Below are 20,571 nucleotides of genomic sequence, written 5' to 3'. Positions count from 1 at the left end.
TCTGGTCCAATGCTTACTTCATTTTATGGCCAGAAATCCTAGCCTTCCAGGAAAAGTATGCAATGTTACCAATTCAAGCCACAAGACCAAAATGAGATTTGGAAAGGGAGATTTCTATTTCTTTCTGGACTCAGTGTCTATGATTTTATTGGGATAGAGAATTCACAGAGAAGAAACTCCTTCTACCAACATAGAACAACAATTGTTCTGCAAGTTAAAGTCCTAGAAAGCTGTCTATAACACTGATTCGATTAGTCAGTTACTTGCCCAGGGTCACAGAACAAGCATGTGTTAAAAGTGGGACTTGAAGCCAGGTCTGTCTTCCTGACTCTAAGGTCAACTGTCTACTACACCAAGGCTCCTTCTTACGAATTCCTTTTAAAGTACTTAGGACAGTTAATGGCACATAGTAGGCGTTTAATAAATGTTTATTGAACTTTGGTCATTGTTAATCAGTATCACAACTATATCTAAAAAAGAAAGAATATTCAAACATACAGCAAAACATGAAAGAAAAATTCATTAAAAGCTTTCTCTTGTGTTTAGCATGTAAGGCGTCATCATTTCTCTAGCATGATTTAAGGATCTCAGAGATAAAATCAACTAGAATCCAATAGAACACTCTACAGTAGAGACAATGTCTCCTCTATTAGGCAAGTTCATTACTGAGTGAACTAATTAATTAGTCTTCCTTGAAAGTGCTTCACAGACAATAGGACCTCCCAGTCTCTAGAATGGTCCCTTGCTCAAAACACAAACATACCTCAACCTATCAAAGCAATGTTTCACAAGTTTGCCAAAGCCTCCCACATGACCTTTTAATCTGCCAAGAAATTTGCAAATGGAATTCACATTCTTTTCCTTTCCTATCCCCTATCTGGGGGATCATTGTTCTCCCTGCTTTCTGACTGTAACCTAAGGCAGAGTAGAAGGTGCCAGAAGGGCTAATAATCACACAGGTGAAGAAGGCAACCATCCCAACTACATGAGAGGAGGGGAATGGAAAGTCTACCTTCTCCCCAGAATCATTCTTCCACATGTTTGCCTCTACTCTTTTAACAGAGATTCATTTAACAAAGCTTTTCATGGCACCATTTAGAGGCACATATTCATTTATCTTGATAATGATTATTGATGTCAGAAGCTTCTTGAAAGATGCATTCTTAATGAGGAAGAGGGAAGGGGGAGAGAGAGAGAGAGAGAGAGAGAGAGGGAGAGAGAGAGAGGAGAGAGAGAGAGAGAGAAAGAGGGGGAGGGGGGAGAGAGAGAGAGAGAGAAAAGAGGGGAGAAGGGGGGAGAGAGGGGGGAGAGAGAGAGAGAAAGAGGGAGAGAGGGGGAGGAGAGGGGGAGAGAGGGGAGAGAGAGAGAGAGAGAGAGAATACTAGGACCCTGAAAGGGGAGTAGGAGTGTGACTTGGGAAGTTGTGGGTGGCAGATCACTTTCTACTTTCACATTCTGCCCTGAGCTGGCCCTGATTACCAGTATAAATTAGATAATTAAGTACTGATCAAGTAAAGAATGTTTTAGATTAAAGATTTATTGATTCATTGAAACACAGAGCTGGAAAAAAACTTGGAGAGCTAAGGAAAATGAAGCCCAGAGAAAACAGACTTAATCAAAGTGCTGCAAAATGCAGGGTAGCATTGTGGAGAGAGCACTGGATTTGGAGTGAAGGAGATCAGGGTTAGAATATGGCTCAGGCATTTACTAGCTATGTGACTCTGGGAAAATAGCTTAATTTCTCTGAACCTCAGTTTATTCTTTTTAAAAAGACAATAAAGGCACCTATATCACAGGACTGTTATGACCCAAAGAGACAAAGCACTTAACCACTTTGCAAACTTTAAAATACTATATAAAGTAAGTGCAGGCCAGTATTATTATTTAGGTCACTTTTTGAATTCTTAGCTGCATCAGAAAGTTGAGACTGGTAGAAGTCTGAGTACTGGATAAGTCAAAGGGGATAGAGAGGATGATACAATGGTGTAACTGTCCTAAGAAGGAATAACTATCAAAGCTTACCTCTAATACAAAGAATATAAAATAAAAGTAAATGAAATCTCTAAGTAATCTATGAAGCCAACTATTCCCTTTCTAAGATAAACACCTTTTCTTTTAAGAAATGTGATCACATGTACAATCTAATTCAACCAAGGGGCACATCAAAGAGTTGGGCTTAATTAACTAGCAATATCTGATAAATGCTATATCACTATTCCTGAAGAAAGATGCTTTAGTATCTAATTATTATAACATTATGAATTCAAATATAATAATGCTATTTATAGTTATTTTACTATTAAAATAATTTATTCCTTAAAGGAAAACATTCAGGAATGTATATGTGTCTATATAAAGAAATATATTTGTGTTATTGAGCCTATCAAGGCCAAGAATATTTCTAACTCTTTACCACACAGCAATGGCCCCTTAACATTTACAGAACAGAGGGGAGAGAAAACCCTCTCATTTTTTCTCTTTTAATGATGGTGGTGATCATTGTCATTCATATGGATCAATACAAGGAGGGCTTTTAAAAGCTCTTAAGCTTTAGGATTTCTGACATACAAATGATGGTTTGGGAAATCAACCCGATTCATCCTTCAGTGAGTAAGTCTCTCTCTGCAGCTAATGATTTTCGAAATGTTTTATCCCTTATTTCTTTCCCATGTTTGGTACTGTCACCTCCGTTGTCTTGTTTTGTGGCAGAAAAATAGCCTATTTTGTCTGTATTTCCCAAGTGAGGGACAGCTGGTAAGAGAAGCCTGAGGCAGTGCTCAGCTTTTGGACTCTAAATCTTTGTCCTATGAATTTCCTAGTTGTAATTTTCAAATGTGATGCCCCTGCTAATATACTCCTAAGCCTCATAAAGCATTGGGAGCATCTAAAATTTCTTCAGAGAGTTCCAAAATTGCCAGGTGCTTGACTAAATCTCTTAAAATGGAACAACCAACTCCCTCCAGTATCACATTTGTGATAGAACAACGAAAACCATTCCAAGACAGGCTGAAGAAACTTAACATGTGGCCCAGCAGGACCTAACTTTATTTGATTCATTCCACAATCTTCTTACATGCTTCAAGGTTATGGAAAATAGAAGTTGCTGCAATATTGTCAAGGGGAAGGAGGAGAAACCTATCAAACTGTGCACATCCACCAAAAACAAAGTGAAAATGGGTTCCCTTCCAAATATTGGGGCATGCATGACAACTGAATGGCTTCAGTGGCACATACCAATGTAGAATGAAGCTGAAAAGAAGGTCAGGAGAGAAGAAATCAAATATACCCAGGAATGAAATGAAATTTTGGAAGAAAATTGGGTGGGGGCAGGTGAGTAAGAACAGACAGTGAATCTCATGTTGAGCTCCTCAGCTTTATCATTCATGCAATCAACTTTGGTTCAGCGTACTTTGGGGGACCCCTATGCCAGACATGCATCAAAGATAATGGAACTTGTATGTCCAAAGGGATAATCTTACTTTGGCTTTGTAGAAAAGCTAAGGCTTCACTGCTTGTACTTCAACACTCCTAAAATACTAATCTCTGCCATTTTAAACTAAGAGAATTCCCCAAATTCAATGAGATAGTCTCCAGAATTTAAAACAAATATTTAAATGAAGGACTACAAGAAAACCCTAGAGATCATGGTCTCTTAAAAATCTCTTGAATATGTTTTTAAGAGAGGCAAATATTCCCTTTATGGAATATTTTCTAAGCACTAAAAGCTCTTCTGTATGAACAGATGAACACTCTTCAGTAGAAGCTGAGGGTCATAGAATGTTAGAAGGCAAAGAAACATAAGAACTCATAAAATCCTGGGATCCATGAGGAAAAACAGTATTGAACCCTTTCAAATATCCAGTGCTACCAGAGTAGTGGAGTTCAGGGCAAATTCTGGAGTCCTAAAGTCACCTCCCCCTTAGGGCATATTATTATTTAGCTCACTTGCCAATAAGTACATTCCACTTTTAATATCAGTAGATATTATGTGAATGTTTTATTTTTGACTTTAGAAAATGTTAGTTATATATGCACTAATTGGCACATATAAGGCCCAAGTGAGAAGACATGAAGAAGGGGAAATTTTTATTTAACTTTTAGTTGCAACTTACAGTTAATATATGAATAACTTAAGTTTCTATTCATATCATATGGTTACCAACCACCCTTGCTCTAATGCCTTTGCTGAGTTTGCTCTCCTTTGATTGTTTCTACCAATCATGAGTTCAAAGATTCAGAACCTAGATCCAAACAAAAGTTTGAAGGCAATCTATCATTGCTGGATAAAATAGCAGACAGGAGCAAAAAGCATATGGAATTTTTAGCCTTTTTTCAGAAGAGATCATGACTTTATTATTGAAAAGCTAAAAATAAATAAAAATGTTATCAAACATTTTTGGGGAAGGATGCTGACTGTCTCAACATCAAAAAGACGCAGCTTTTTATTGAAAAAGGAAGTAGAAAAATGAACATTTAAATGTTATTTAATAAGCATCTTAGATTTCATGTGTTAGAAAAAAATGAACATACCAAACATGGGTGCCTCTGCCATCTGTTTAATCTATACTCTCATATTATTAAGCAACAACAGATCTAAATAAATTAATGCTTTGTTTAAGATCAGAAATGGCATATTATGTCATAATGGTTTGATCACAATTTTATAACTTTGTGTAGGAATTCAAGCATGATATCTAATGTAAAAAGTTTCCATCTTAAAAGAGTCTCAGATATGAGAAGAAAAATCCTACCCAAACAAAATGGGAAATTTTCATCTTAATGAATCAGTAACGTTTTCTTCTGTATTACAAAATGAAACTGAATTAGAACAAATACTTCTATGTTAAGGTCTCTGAGGATAAGTAGACTATCTACTCACGTCCTCTTTTATTTTGGGGTAGGGCTGACTGTTCTCAAAAGATATGTGTGAGTGTAATTTCTAGCAAATATTAAGGAACTGGAAAGGCTCTGAGATGAGTATAGGCTCAGTGTGAAACTGTGTCTGTTGTCCAAAGACAAGCTCTTCCAAGAGGCTCATCATCAGAGGGTTGGCCATCAAGTGGCCCTATCATTCTTTTTCCATCATAGATAATAACTGAGTTTGTCAGTTTAAAAATGGTTTTATTCTAAAAAACACTCAGTGATGATAACACTGATTTTTTAAAAAAAATAGGTTGGCAAGGATGGATGGATTCCAGACTGTTAGGCAAATTTGTTATAAGTATTTTCTCACAGTGACCACTGAAGAAGATCCTTGTGCCATCAGAAAGTATGATAGCAATGCTGTTTTGGTGCATAGAAAATGTTGAAATGACAAAATTTGTTGGCTAATTTCATGCTGACATGAGAAGTATATTTATTTTTATGAGATCTAATAACTAAGAATCAAGTTAATATAAAGGAAAAGTGCTTAGTAGATTGCAAATGTGTGCTGATTAAAACCACTCTCCCCCAGCCCCCAGGATTCCAATTTATAAGTCACTAACTTGAGTGCTTGGAATATGGTTGAAGTCTATTAGCATTTTTTAAGATCCATGGCAACAGCCTATGCTTCCTGAACCTCCTCTCACTGATGCTTCCATCAGTTGGCTTGTTTCAGATAAAGTAGAGAGTAGAAACCAGCACCACTTCTGAACTCTGAAGTCTATTTCAAATGATGACCCCTTTTAAACCTCATCAGGATCTTTGGCTTCCCCATAATGGAGAAGAAAACAAGAACACTGATCAAGGCCTGCTATAGGAGATGAAAGAACAATGACAAGGAAGGACTGGTTAAATATCACAAAGGGAAATGTGAGGAAGGACCAAAAACAGGCCTACCTTGGGAACAGAAAACAGGACAAATCTCATTCTCCTAGTGGAAGACAGGCCAGGTAGAAGGAAGATAGCTTAAAGATATGAACTCAGAAAGAGAACTGACAAATGAAAATATTTAAGGTGTTGCCATGGATCTTCTCATGTTGGCCAAGACTTAATACTGTTAACCAACTCATCACTTTTGAGGTAATTTCTACATGTTGGTAGCTTAAATATTTTCAGAAATACACATCATCTGTTAAAACTGTGTACCAACTTGGCCAGCATAGGAGCTATATATTACATATTAAGTGGCTTTTAAAACATAATCACCAAAATAATCTCTGTACCCTAAGCAGGAGGTAGCCTATATGTTTCTAATATGTAATATATATGAATATATATTTTCTTTATCTAGGGCCCTTAGAAATGACATATTTCTCCCAAGGGAAGACGTTATGCCAGTTCTAAACACACACACACACACAAGTGTAGTGAGACATCAGAGGCATGCGGAAAGGTTAAAAAAGCTCAAGGCTACCTTTCGGAGATAAACCTTATTAGCTTTCATAAGAGTGCTAATAAATCTCCACTATGCAGGGCGCTAGCTAAAAAGGCCTGACTCCTTACCTTTGATATGGGGAATGAAGTGGTGGTGTCGGAATGGGGAGTTGGGGCGGGAGTCATTGTGGGTGGAGCTGAGACTGCTAGTGCGCAGGTGTGACAACCGCTGCACACCAGGAGAGAGCAGCTCTGCAGCAGCAAAAGGAATCATGGGGCAGGGACAAAACGAAAACAAAAAGAAGAATAAAAATTAAGACAGAAGCAGGGAGAGAGGAACCAAAAGAAAAGAGCATTTTAATCAGAAGTCTGAAAAGGAGGAAGGAGAAAGGGTTAAGAATGTACCAGGTCAAGGCTTAGGCAAAATTTTAGAAAGTATTTTTTAAAAACAGGTTGGCATTATCAGGATAAATGTCTTTGATTGGCAGATAAGAGCGCCAACACATCATGGGTCGGGACACAACCAGCCATTGACATGCAAACATTGCAAATACCCAGATATATCAATTAGTAGCTGTTTTTGATAAGCACCTGACAAAACAAAACCAACTGAAAGACATGTAAGAAGATGGCAATTCTAGACAGTTTGAAAGGAAGTGTTTCTCAATGATGGAATTTTTTTTTAAAAGCTGCAAACTTCTCTCCAATAGCTTAATGCCATTTTTGTATCAGTTTAGAAGGGAAAAAGATCCCTTTTAGGTTCACTGACAAGGCTGGACAATACAAGCAGATGGATCTGCCTCCCAACATCTCTGAGAATCAGTAGACCCTGAAAACTAGAAACAAAACAAAACATGCACACACCTAAGGGATTTAGGGCAGATCTACATAGCCAGAGGAAAGCAAGAGTGACTTAGGGGGGCATGAGCAGAAATCACTAGGGACATCAACACTGTCCATGGTCACTACTGTATCAGAATCTAACTCCAGTCTCATTTTGGATAGGTAGAATAAATCCAAGAAAATGGCCCAGCCTGTACTACAGCAGAGGTGTATGTAAGTGGAGAAATACACCTCTCAAAAGCTAGGTGAGTCTAAAAAAGCCATAAGGCTATTTTAAAGGAAAAATGATTACAACAGATGAATACTCTTGAAAGATCAGTAAGGATAATTTTTTTAAAGGTAATATAAAAGTTGCCTGTTCAATCCTCTCTCCCTTCACTGTCCCTCCCCTCCCCACTCCTTACTGGACCTTTTTTCTTATGAGATGAAGATAGATACCTGTACTCAGAGAACCTTATTCTCCCATTTACTCCATAGAATCTATGCCTGCTTTGATGCCAGAGACCAGCTATCTTGGTGGTTTACAGTTCCCTCAGAGGGTACAGTAAAGGGATGGGGAAGGCAGTGGCAGAAAGGATCATTTATAACCTGGAAGTACCAGCTTTCAAGTGGAATATTTCCAGCTGGTAAGTAAAAATACTCAGGCATCCTGAGTATTCACCGAAGGCCTTAAAAAACAAAGAAAAAACGCAGTATATTTTAGTTCAGTCATTTAACAAGTATTCATTACCTGTCTGCTTATTTGCCTACTGTTGTGTAAGAAGGAGGGTTTGGAACATGGCCTACTTTGGCCAAAGGAGAATTGTGTGTGCATAAAATCTGCTGGCAAGAAACAGAAATTTGCAGCCTTTTTACATTCATTAACTTCTTTCAGTTTTAATTCTAGTGCATTTTAAAGCATACTTAGCGACATGTTGACTTTCTTTCCACCATTAAATCAAGGTAAGATGCTTAAAATAGTCTTTATTGATGCACAGAGTAACAACTTATCATTCTACCACAATTCTCAGGTTCTCTGTAAGAAACAGACCCACATCTTCCTTTCTAATTCTACTTCATAGGGGATTTTGAAAAATTCAGGCTTCTGATCTCTCTTCATTCTTCTCCAATTCTACACAGAAATACCCCTTACCCCCCACCTTGCCCCTGACAGCAATGAGGATCCTGTACTTGAAATGAATGGAATGAGAGCAAGAAAGGTCAAGTGAAATCCATAATACAGGTGTAATTCCAATCTGGTCCTCAAGTGCTATATACAGAAACCATCTTTTAACTGCTCTTGAGAATACTGAATGCTTCCAAAGCTTTCCATAGCTATGTGAATAATTAAGAATTTATGCATTTGGCTCTTTCAACAGGTCGTGAGTCAAGTCAAGGTAATAAAACTATATCATTCTACTATAGAATAGCAATATTGTATAGGTTATCCATAAGAAACCACCAATGCAACTTTAAAAAAGTCAGTATTTAATGACTAGCGTGAAAGACGGCTGTAAGACAGTTGTCAGGGGGAGGAAAAAAATATTAAAAACTTGTCTGCTATCCTTCCAGTGCCAATGATGGTTCATCATCTCTCTACCATTGAGTTATCACTGGAAATAGTGACGCCTGTAAGGAGATAAATCATAGATAACCATTGCCCTTACCAGGTCGGTGGAAATGCTGTGGAGAACGTGACATTGTTGGGGTGTAACTATGACGGCTGTAGACAGGAGAGTTAATGGAGCCCTGACTAGTTGATCGATGGATCATTCGATCCCGAACATCCTGGTATCCCTAGAAAGAAAATGTCCAAAAAGCCCCCTAAAGTCAGTATGATACATAAATACCTTCAACAGCCCCATTAAATGGTAAGCTACTTGAGGACAGGAACTTTTTTTTTCTGGTTTCTTACTATATTATCAGTGCATAGCACAATGCCTGGCACATGGTAGGTGCTTAATAAATGTTTACTGACTGATTTTGTCACTACCATTAAGTTCTGATGAAAGCTAACAAAAATAATTATGATTCCCACTTTCATCATTATAACCTTAGGAGGAAGATAGTATGCTATAATTCCCATTTTATAAATGAAGAAACTGAGGTTAAATGACTCTTCAGGACTGGCCATTAGATGATACCTCAGAGTACAGAAGTTAGCACACCACACATTATGACAGACGATTTCACTCTCTGAAAATTTTTTTGGAGCTGTCTATGATTCAGTGTGTGGCTCTCTATTACCAGTCAACATTTTTTCTGAATTTGTTCCCATATTCTGTAGACTTTGGCAAGTAGAAACATTCTGAGCTACCACATTCCCCCAAGGTTTTTTTTTCACAGCTACTACAAATAATTTTCAGGTTTTTGTGAATTTATATATTTTTTAAATCATGAAGAATACAAGCGACCCTGAAAAATCCCAAATATTTTTACTGCCTAAGTGAAACCCAGCTTCCCCACGGAACACTTACTTCTGCAGATGGTGTGGGAGACAGAGTTCTTGGAGACTGTAAGAATGAGAAAGAAGGATGCAGTCATAACTTTTTCTTAGCATATTTTCCCCTTCCACAAATTTAGACCATTAATAATTTCTACCTTCTTAGGTCTGTTGCTAAAAGTGATCATTAGAAAATATGGAACAATGTCTCTTCTAGGCCAAATCTTACCTCTCTGACTCCAATTTTAACAGAGATGAGATGACCTGTCTGTACTTACACAGCTATTAAGTACTGGAGAGGGGATTTGAACCCAGGTCTCATCTGACTACATCTAGCCTTCTTTCCACGATTTTTAGGAAAGGTTCAAGAAGCACATTTTAGAGGAATTCCAGGGAGAGTTTGATATTCATATGACTTTGCTTATGCCATCTTTCCCTTCCCTCTGCCTGATAAAATCCTACTCATCCTTAAAGACCTGGTGTAGCTCCCTTTAACTCCATAAAACATTTCCAGACCATCCTGCCCACGATGATCTCTCCCTTCTCTGAAAGCACAGTAGATTGTCTACACCCCTCTTCATCTAGTAAATAATAATGAAAGTAATATTTAAAACTAAAAAAAATTATCATTATAGCATCCATTTAGTACTTTAAAGTTTGTAAAGTACCTTCCAAATATTATCTCATTTTATTCTCACAACAATTCCAGGTGGTAGCTACCATTATTATCCCCATCTTACAGATGAGGAAATTGAGACAGAGATTAAATGACTTGCCCAAGTGATATCACATAGCTAGAAAGTATTTGAGGTTGGATTTGAATCCAGGTCTTCCTGACTCCACATCCAGAGCTCTATCCACTGTATAACCTGTTGTTTTCTGTTTATTATGATTTAAGCTTTCATATGTTTATGCCATGACACACTGGTTAGACTACAAGCTCTTTAAGGGCAAGGTCCATGTCTTTCTTTGTATCCCTACATTCATAACAGAAGGCCTTGCATACACTAGGCATTTAATACGTGCTTATTGATTTGATTTGTCTAGATGATGATAATATTATAATTATTATTATTATAGCCTAGCATAATAATGATCTTATTTGATCTTTGCAACAACACTGTGAGGTTGGTGCTATTATTATTTTCCATTTTGAAAATGAGAAAATTGGGGCAGCTAGGTGGCACAGTGGACAGAGCACTGGCCCTGCAGTCAGGAGGACCTGAGTTCAAATCTGACCTCAGACATATAACACTCACTAGCTGTATGACTCTAGGCAAGTCACTTAACCCCAATTGCCTCACCGAAAAGAAAAGAAAAGAAAAGAAAAGAAAAGAAAAGAAAAGAAAAGAAAATGAGAAAATTGAGGCTGAAGCTGAGTGAGTTGCCTAGGTTCACATAGTGAGTAAGTACCAGAGAGAGGATTTGAACTTGGACATTTGTGACTCCAAGTCTAGCACTGTGCTACATAATGAGGAGGTAATGAGAAGCCACTACAAGCTGTATTTTGTGGGGAGAGGTTGGTGGAAGGACCCATATTTTAGGAAGATTGCTTTGGCAACTTTTGCAGGATAGATTGTAAGAGAAGATATGGGAGGCAAGAAGACCCACTGGGAGCCTAATAATATAACCCAGGTAAAAGGTATTGAGGACCTAATCTAAGATGATATCATACTTCTGTTGGACACTAAAGTTGTTTACACTAGCATGTAATCAACACTTAATAAATGCTTGTTGATCACCTGCCTGACTTGCCTTTATTATTAAAAAATTATTCTGCTCATATTATCATCATCCATTAGTACAGTGATGGCTAGAAATCCCAATATGTTGGTTACCACCATTCATTTCCATGGGGTTTATATGAAGACAAAGTCTGTACAAAGTTTGTACAAAGTCTATATTGAAGCCAGCTTCTTGGGCTACATTTGGTCACCACTCCCCGTTAACAGCAGCAGCAGCAGCAGCAGCAGCATCGATATTGCTCAAAAGGGGACTCTGGGAGGTGCTAAAGATACACAGAGGTCTCTGCATAGGGCCATTGCATGTTGACCTTTCTCTCTACATCTCTCATTTCCATGAAAAGCCAAGAGTCAACTGGGGAACTGAATCTTGCCCAGTGGTCACTTACACTAATTGTCGGCATGGTAAGGAAAGTGAATATCGTCCCTTGTGATATTTCCCTTGCCTTGAACAAACAAGTACTGCTTGACCACTAGGTGGTACTACATGAAAACAGATATCATTTCCCAAGCAATGGAAAGCTCTAAAACATGGAAGGGGAAGATTTTTTCTGACAAAAAATAAGGAAAAGAAAAAAATCATTCTGAGACTGAATCCAATTGAAACTAGAATTAAACCATGAAAAAAGTAATCCTTGTTTTCTTCCTCATGAATAAATGCTTTTCAATTGTTTTTGATGGATTTTTATTGTTTATCATTTTTATTGTTTTATTGTTTGATGGACTGATTTGTGCTTTTGCCTCTAATTATAGTATCTTTCTCATGTGTTAGGAGCTTAAGTCCTGCCTTTCCTTGGTTTGAAGTGAGGACCATAGCAAGGGAAGCCCCTAACCCTGGGCTATGGGGCCAGGCTGAAGGACTCTAAGGCCCTTAGCCCAGTGGTTATTTTCTTCTGGGTTGAAAGCATCAGAAAGTATTTGCCTTATCTTGGTAAACATTCTGAATCATCTCAGTGGCAATAAGGACACAGATAGCTTTGGCCATAGGAAGATCTAAACATCAATAATACTAGCCTGGTCTCCTCACCATCTCAAGAACACATCATCATCTCCATCTCCCTACCCCATGTCTGGAAAGCCTTCTCTTTTCTTGTCTTATTCAAATTATACACAGTCTTCAAGACCTAGTTCAAGATCCTTTTCCTCTGGGAAGTCTCCCTGATTACTTTCATTTTCATTCACCTCTCTGAGGCTAGCCTGTGCCACACAGATTCCCTCAGTTCTGCTTGTGCTATCTATGTCAATATGTGTTTGCCTTATTGCCTCACCTAGACTGTAAGGAGCTTGAGGATAGGGACCATGCCTTTTCTATTTAAAATTTTATTTTTTTATTTTGAACTTAGCAAAACAAAAAACAACCAGACCATTCAATACACATAGCAGAATGCAAAAAACAGGATTTTCTATGAAACTGTGAATCTCTACATTGCACATATATGTATATATATATATATGTATATATATATATGAATATATGTATGTATATATGCATACACATACATACATACATCTGTATGTATGTATGAATTCAAAACTGCTCCACTTGGCTGTGCTTCCTTCTGAACTTGTTTTTGTTTTCTTCTGTACCTTTTGAAAAGTTTTTTTCTAATTTTAAATTTTATTATTTTTATTCTTAATTTAAACATTGAGAAAAAAAAGTAGGGACCATGCCTTAAAGCATGGTATCCCTTTGTATCCCTGATAGAGCTGAGTTAATTAGCCAACAACCATTTATTAAATTGCCAGGCATGGTGCTAAGTGCTGGGGATACAAAGAAAGAGGGGAAAAAAAACAGTCCCTGTTCTCAGGAAGCTCACAGTCTTTTGGGGAAAATAACATGCAAACGACTATGTAGAAACACACATACATATGCATAAACATTAACATGTAAATGTATATATTAACATGTAAATGTATAGATGTGTATATTAACATGTAAATGTGTAGGTATGTGTGTGTGTGTGTGTGTGTGTGTGTGTGTGTGTGTAGTTGGAGATAATTTCAGGGTGAAGGCATTAAGACTAAAGAGGACTGGAAAAGGATTCTTGCAGAAGGTGAGACTTGAGGGAAGCCAGGAGATGGAGATGAGGCAGGAGAGAATTTCAGGCATGGAAGACAAGCCAGTGAAAATGCACGAAGTTGGGAGATGGAATGTTTTGTTGGAGGAAGAGCAAGAAGCCCAGGGTCACTATCCCAGAGTACTTGGGGGGCAGGTGAGTAAGATATAAGAAAACTGGGTAGGTAGGAAGGGACTACTAGGTTATAAAGTACTTTGGATGCCCCAAAGAGGGCATTTGTATTAGATCCTAGAGATGATAGACAGCCACTGCAGTTTATTGAAGAGTGGGAGTAAATGGTCAGACTTGCGCCTTAGAAAGGCCAATGTGAAGACTAAGTAGAGGATGGTCTGGAGTGGGGAAAGACAAAGCAGGTAGAATCACTAGCAACCTATTGCAATAGTCCAGGTATGAGGTGATGGGGTGACCATGAGTGGTGGCAGTGACAGAGAAGAGAAAAGAGAACACACAATAGATATCTATTAACTGAAAGAGGCTCCAAATAGCAGTTATTGTGAACAACAATAAAACCAAAGAGGAGGGAAGGAGATTTTGTACAAATATGATTGAATAACCAGCTATCTTGGGAATTCATTACCTCTCCAAGGCTCTGTCTCTCCTGTTTGTCCTCATAGCCTGAAGAATAGAATGGCTCATAGGTAATAAGATCTGGACGTTCAATATCATAAATTGCCTTGACCTTGGGAATGGCTGCTAAATCCTTGTAATCTAGGATCTCATTGTCAACTTTTGCCTGGCAGAACAGAAAAGAAAGAAAAATTAGCATGAATGCTCATATCTGATAGATACTCTTTATTGCCAACACCATCTAGGGTTGCTTTGGAAAGTAGATATAGTAACTTGCACAATCACATTCTCAGGAACGCTGCCTCTTTAAGAGCACATTAATCAGTTTTAAAAAAATTAGGAGCTTATGAAAAAGCCTCCATAAAACTCAGCAACAAGTAGGCAAAAAAAAAATAAACCCTTAAAGATATCTTTCTAAATTTATTATGGAGAGCAAATTAACTGGAAACAGATGGGTAAACAGTCTTCCCAGATGGTAAAGAACAAGGACTGCATCTTTAAGTAACTAAATATTTAATTATCTTTCTCGAACTCATAATCTTCAATGGCAGAATTTAAGAATACTCAGTGCTGGCTATAAATATACAATCAACTCTCAATTATGCTCATGTAAATTATCTGCAAGAAATTTGTAGTCTGACATCCCACCATCTCTAGAATGTCAGTGGGCTATCTCTCCATTGCCCAGCTGATGTGTGGTCAGAAAATGAAAATTAACTTTAATATTTATTCAAACAATAATTATCAAGATACATCTACTATAAAAAATATACAATTGCACTTCATAACATAAGTGCAAATGTTTTGGATGATCTGTTTTCAACTAATTATACCACTGTTACTTTTAAACAATTCTCTACTAATAAGTAAACAGCACACTAATGCATGCCTGTGGACCTTTGGGAGGCAACAGAGTTCTTGCAAAGGGTCTCTGAAACCATATATGCACTGTCCTCTTTATTAAATAACTCAAAACAACAAATAGGCAAGCATACCATCTGGTTATTCATGTGAGTATGTATCTACATTTACACATCTATATCATCTATCTATCTATCTATCTATCTATCTATCTATCTATCTATCTATCTATCTATCTATCTATCTATCTATCTACTACTTTCCAAATGTAGAGAGATGCTGGTGTGGACTAATAAAATACAACTTCATTTAAAATTGTTACTGGATTCATAGCAGCTTTTTGTTCATAATTAATTTTCTTGATCAATTGACAGGTTATCTATTATGTCAGGGACATCCATAAAGTTTTTTGGCATTAATAAGAGGCCCCTATATGTAATTAATAGCTTTATTGAAAGAGATACTTACATAGATGGTATGACCTGGAGATCCAGGGATGCTTGACCCTGGTCTGGAATAAATACTTTCAGAAGATGTCCTGGTTGGCTGTAAAACAAGGATTGCCATGTGAGAAATAAGACTGATGTTTTAGGATTAATGAGACTGAGGTTCTGCAAGGTATAATCTTTAAAAAAAATTTTTTTTCATTTTTGTGGGTAAATGAAGCACAACTCACAAGAAATGAGTGAAAAAGATATTAGAAAACTGTAAAAATGTGCCTGAATGTTTATAAAGTCTTTGAAGATCTTAGAAATACCATTATTTATTCCCCCTTGGGCCAAATACTACATGTTGAGCTCATGGGTGTGAAATCCACATCCATTGCATGGAGCTGGACTAAGCCTGCATAAACACTGCTATGCAACTACACAGGCTCTAGGCTTCTGATGTTGACCTTCAGCTGGGTAAAAATGGGCAGTAGCACCCAAAGAACCATGAGAATAGTGGCAATATGTAGAAAGGAAGTATGAGGAATGTGACCAACTGCTCTGAGATGAGGGTTCTCCAAATAAAACAGAAAGCCTAGTGCACTATCTTATCTTCCTGTTGATATTTGATGGAAAATTCTAATTAAGAAATTTAACTTCTTCATCTTTAGTAATGTTCCTACTTGCATTTTATACTTTGCAAGCTTGAGCAGCCAGGTCTGAAGAACACAGGAGTTTTACTTGTATTATCAGTTTGATGTTTCAGGCATGAGTCACAAATACCACTGAAGAATCACAGATTGTGATCATTCCCACCCCCAAGGTGAAAATTCACCCTAGGGTGAAGATCAGAGTTATAACCAAGGTAGGGTGAATGGGGCTTTGTTCTATGTCTCTGATTTTTTTTTTTTGTATCATGAACCTCTTTGGCAGGCTGGTGAGGCCTATGGACTCCCCAGAATGTTTTTAAGTGCATAAAATAAAGTACAAAGGTATAAAAAGCAAACTAATTATGCTAAATACATATAGATACACACACACACACATATATGTATATATAAAAAACAAGTTCAAGTTCACAGGCTAGACAGCACAGAAAGTACTTGCAGATCTACAATAGCACAGAAATAATTTAGTTTAATACCTAGGTAGCAGGAATCATTAGGCAAAATAAGTAGCTAGCAGATGGCACTTCCTTTCCTGGAGGATGCACCCCAGATGAACTCTTTCTTGTCTGGTTTCTCCCTCCCCTCTTGTTGAAGTCTTGTGCCATCTCAGAGAAGATGATTCAAGAGTATATTCTATTTTGCTTGCCCTGGGCATAAATCTTACTAGTTATCACTTTGGTGACAAGAAATTGTACTTTGCCAAGCACAGATTTCATTAGAGATAGATCAATTTGTAAATGAAAATGCAGGAAACATCATTCCAGAACTGTTCAAGTGTTCAGTGATGGCGTAAGGGTACAGAGCTTAGGAGAATTACAGTACAAAGCTGCCCTCTGAGTCATTAGTTTTTATGATCTTCAAGTCTGATTTTACATGCAGTTTTCTAAACATGCAGATTTTAAGTGGCAGGGTTCAAACAGTGATTCACATCTATAACAGACAGGAATACTTCAATATTTTCAATTTTGAATAACATTGAGGTCCTATCATTCTCTTTACTGCTTGCTACACTAGATTCTCAGTCCTGAATCCAATTTGACATGGTTTCTATTCAATGGATTAATGATATTTCAGGACCAATACCAAAATGCAGCTGCACTACTGAAATAAAAACAGAACTCTTGACAGGAGTGGTCCTGAGACAACTGGACCATCCCCATACCCAAAACTAACCAAATCATATGGGCCAACCACTTAGCACAGGTAATTCTTATGGTTTCAGTGGTCACAAAGGACTGCTAGGACATTCTCCCAAAATCTTAATGGCATTAATACCTGGCTCAGCTTTCTTCTCCAACCTATCTCCTGCCATTATCCTTAGGAACTTCAATTTTTGTGTTGATAAATCTCTAATAAGTATTTAATTTCTCAGTCTCTTCAACTCCAACGACCTTCTTCAACCCACCTCTGCCATATATACTGATGTGGTCACAACTCAGATCTTAACCATCTCTTGGAATTATGCCATCTTAAAAATATGAAACTTTGGAACTTATTCTTCTCTTCTCATTCATTTCCATAGTTTCAACTACCTCTCCTAAGGAGATGACCTCCCAAACCTATATCTTTAGTCCTGACTTTTTTTCCAAGCTCCAGACTTGTATTTCAAATGGCCTATCAAGTATATCCATCCAAATGTTCCAGGTGGACCTCAAATTTAACTTGCACCAAACAGCTTATTATCCTTTCCTCTAAACCTAGCCTTTACCCTGATTTTACTACTTCTACTTACTGGTTCCATCACTTATCCTAGCTCCCATGTTTGGACTCTTTCTTGACCTTTCTAAGAAGGTTTCTGATCTTTCAAACTGAATAATGAATCATTACTTTATAGCCAGAAGCAACCTTAGAGGTCATTTAATCCAAGCCCCTCAAGATGAAGAAACTAAGGTTAAATGATCTGCTCAAAGTCACACAGTTAGTGCTAGTACTGGAAATGAAATCCAGGTCCTGATTTCAAACCCAGCACTCTTTCTACCATACCAATTGCTGCCAATTCTGCAACCTGTCTTAAACCTTCAATTCTTCTTCAGTTACACTACCATGAATTTTACTGTAGGCTTTCATCCCTGCCTGCCCAGACTATTGTAATAGCCGGACTTTTAGCTTCCATTCTATATTCCTTCTCACGTGTCATTTGGGGCAGGTAGGTGGCATGGTGGATAGAGTGCTGAGTCTGAAGTCAGAAAGACATCTTTGTGAGTTCAAGTCCAGACTCAGATAAGTACTAGCTGTATGACCCTAGGCAAATCATTTATCCCTGTTTGCCTCAGTTCCTCATTTGCAAAATGAGCTGAGGAGGACAAACCATTTGTACCAAAGTACAAGAAAACCCCAAGTGGGGTCACAAAGAGTTGTATATGACTGAAATGATCGAACAATAACAAGACGTGTCATTCATACTTCTGGCAGAATAGTTTCTGCTCAAAGGACTGGTGGCTTTCCATTGTCTAAAGAATAAAATTAAACTCCTCTGTCTTACATTCAAGGCTCTACCCAATATTAGGTAACCCTACCTCTCTAGCTTTATTCATATCAATCCACTCTACTAATTCTTTGTGGGCTGTGATCAAACTAGACTGCTTTCTGCTCTACATACACATGCCCTATGCTATCTTACATTTTTTATTTTGCTTGAGTTGTGTCCTCTCTTCTTTCTTCTGCTGACTTCCTATTCTGCCTTTAAGATCCATCTCAAATATCACCTCTTCTATGAAGCCTTCAGCGATCCCCCAGGTCATCTTCCTCCTTGGGCCTCACATAATATTTTGTTCTGAAATTCTTTAGTACGATTAGATAATGTCATTGTATTATAATTGAGTACATTTGTAATATTAACCCCCTGACAGATAGTAAGCTGTATGAAGATAAGGATTCTATCATTTCTAACTTTTTGCCCAGTACAGTTTGTTTTGTTTTGTTTTGTTTTGTACATAGTAGGCATTCAGTAAATATTCATTGCCTGGGAACTGATACTTGTGATATGTGGTACAGCTCAGTTTCAATATTAACAAGCTACATAAAAATGGGCATAATGGGGTGACATTGCCTTTGGGTTCCCACAACATATGGTAAAACCAGAGAGGCCATTTACATAATAGATGGAGTGACAAATTTTCCAGATAAGGGTGTTTTTAAAAATTGAGATGGCTAAACAGCAACAAAAAACAATGTCTGCTCATGGGGATAATTTTTACTGCCACAAACTCTGAAACAGCTATGATCTTATGCACTGTGCAAGGGTGTGGTGAAGACCAGGGTGGATTTCAGTAGAATCAGATGTCTGGAGTTACTGTGGTTGCCATGGCAACTGCCTGTTTTCATTAACATCCATAAATAATGTTATATAAGTGGCCAAAATAAAAACTGAAGCTTTGGGGGCCCTCTCAAGTTACTCATCTTTATTATTTCTGCCGAACTGGGTTGTTTTCCTCTCTTCTGGGGGAAATAATTCATTAAGGGTGGGTTTTGAGGCAAACTAGTCTGTGATGTTCTGTATTTGCTGATAGGTGTGTGTCAGAATGGCAATATAAGACACTTTAGAAAAAGGGACACTGAGTACTCTGATTTGGAAATTAAGGCAAAGAAGGGAAAGGTCACTTGGCTTAACTAAGTGGTTCTTGTACAGCTATCTTCACCTCACTCCCTCCTCTGATTGGTGAGTCCCCAGAATTTCATAAATTCCTTCCAAGCATTTATTTTAATCATTTGTGCTATTGGTTTTATAAGCTGGCCATCGGTTCCAGGACTGAAGTCTTTATAAAATGTTCAGTTCAAGTTCCACACAGTTCTTAAGATCTGAATTCCCTGTTCAATTTTGGGATGCTGATACTCCAATTTTTCTCTGAATTTTCAAACCTTGATATTTTGCACTCTAATATTCGATACCTCAGAATCAGATGAGAAGAGCCAGTTGCCCAATTTGTTACAATGTCCTGCCTTGGATTTTTCAATATCACTTGAAGTTCACATTTAGAGAGCAAGCAATGACCCAAAGTATTTGAAAATGTTCCAATTATTTCTTCTTTAAGGCTATCTATAATCTAATTTATTTCTGCTTTATTCTGACTTTATAACTTCACTAAAAAATTCACCTTTGAAAGTTCCTCCTCTGTGGGCTTAGATACCTCACTGTTAGCCTGTACTCGCTTCTCTAATAATATGGGGTAAATATCAATTAAAGTCTGTCCAAATGTTCCTTAAAAATTTTACATTACAATAAATTTCCTGCCTATTTGGGCATTTCTTTCAAGTCCAACTTAAAATTAAGAATTATTCCCCTGCCTCTATATCTCATCACTCCCAATAAACAATTTTTATATTTCAGTTGTTAGATAAATCAGGCTTCCCTTCAATTTCCCAAAAAAGATTTGCACCTTTATGTCTTCTCATCTGAATTCAGATTACATGTGCCCTTTACTCTAGAACAGCTACATACAGTTGTACTCATTCTAATAATTACTGGGAAAATTCTCTTCCCAGTACTGTGATATTGTAATTCACTCTCTTCTCTGTGCTTGAGTATAATGTCTTTTCTCTAGGCCTCTTATCTGTCAGAATAATTCAAAATATGTCTTCTCTTGAACCATGTTCAAGGTTTACCTACACATTCATTAATTTACTGCCTCTTTTCACTGTGTGCTACTATTGGCTTCCACAGTGTTC

The 20,571-nt window shown here is 37.5% G+C and overlaps 1 protein-coding gene across 11 annotated transcripts in view; it reads right to left on the bottom strand.

Annotated features, from left to right (window-relative positions):
- Nucleotides 1–20,571, bottom strand: part of ABLIM1 (actin binding LIM protein 1) — a 147,291-nt gene that overhangs the window by 29,986 nt on the left and 96,734 nt on the right. For 10 of the 11 annotated variants that reach the window (XR_013485251.1, XR_013485253.1, XR_013485257.1 and 7 more), the window contains 4 exons: nucleotides 15,279–15,356; nucleotides 13,960–14,115; nucleotides 9,597–9,632; nucleotides 8,787–8,916 (listed from right to left, as the gene is read on the bottom strand). Coding sequence is in view for 1 of the 11 variants with exons in the window: in XM_020988129.2 (XP_020843788.2) it covers nucleotides 6,427–6,549; nucleotides 8,787–8,916; nucleotides 9,597–9,632; nucleotides 13,960–14,115; nucleotides 15,279–15,356 (523 nt within the window). In the remaining 10 variants the exon portion in view is untranslated. Of the gene's footprint in view, nucleotides 1–6,426; nucleotides 6,550–8,786; nucleotides 8,917–9,596; nucleotides 9,633–13,959; nucleotides 14,116–15,278; nucleotides 15,357–20,571 lie in introns of all 11 variants that reach the window. The other variant, XM_020988129.2, reaches the window with a different exon arrangement.

This window comes from Phascolarctos cinereus, unplaced genomic scaffold (genome assembly GCF_003287225.1).
Source record: "Phascolarctos cinereus isolate Bilbo 61053 unplaced genomic scaffold, phaCin_HiC Scaffold_3;HRSCAF=262, whole genome shotgun sequence".
In the NCBI taxonomy this organism is placed as follows: Eukaryota; Metazoa; Chordata; class Mammalia; order Diprotodontia; family Phascolarctidae; genus Phascolarctos; species Phascolarctos cinereus.
This window is presented reverse-complemented; position numbering and strand designations above follow the sequence as displayed.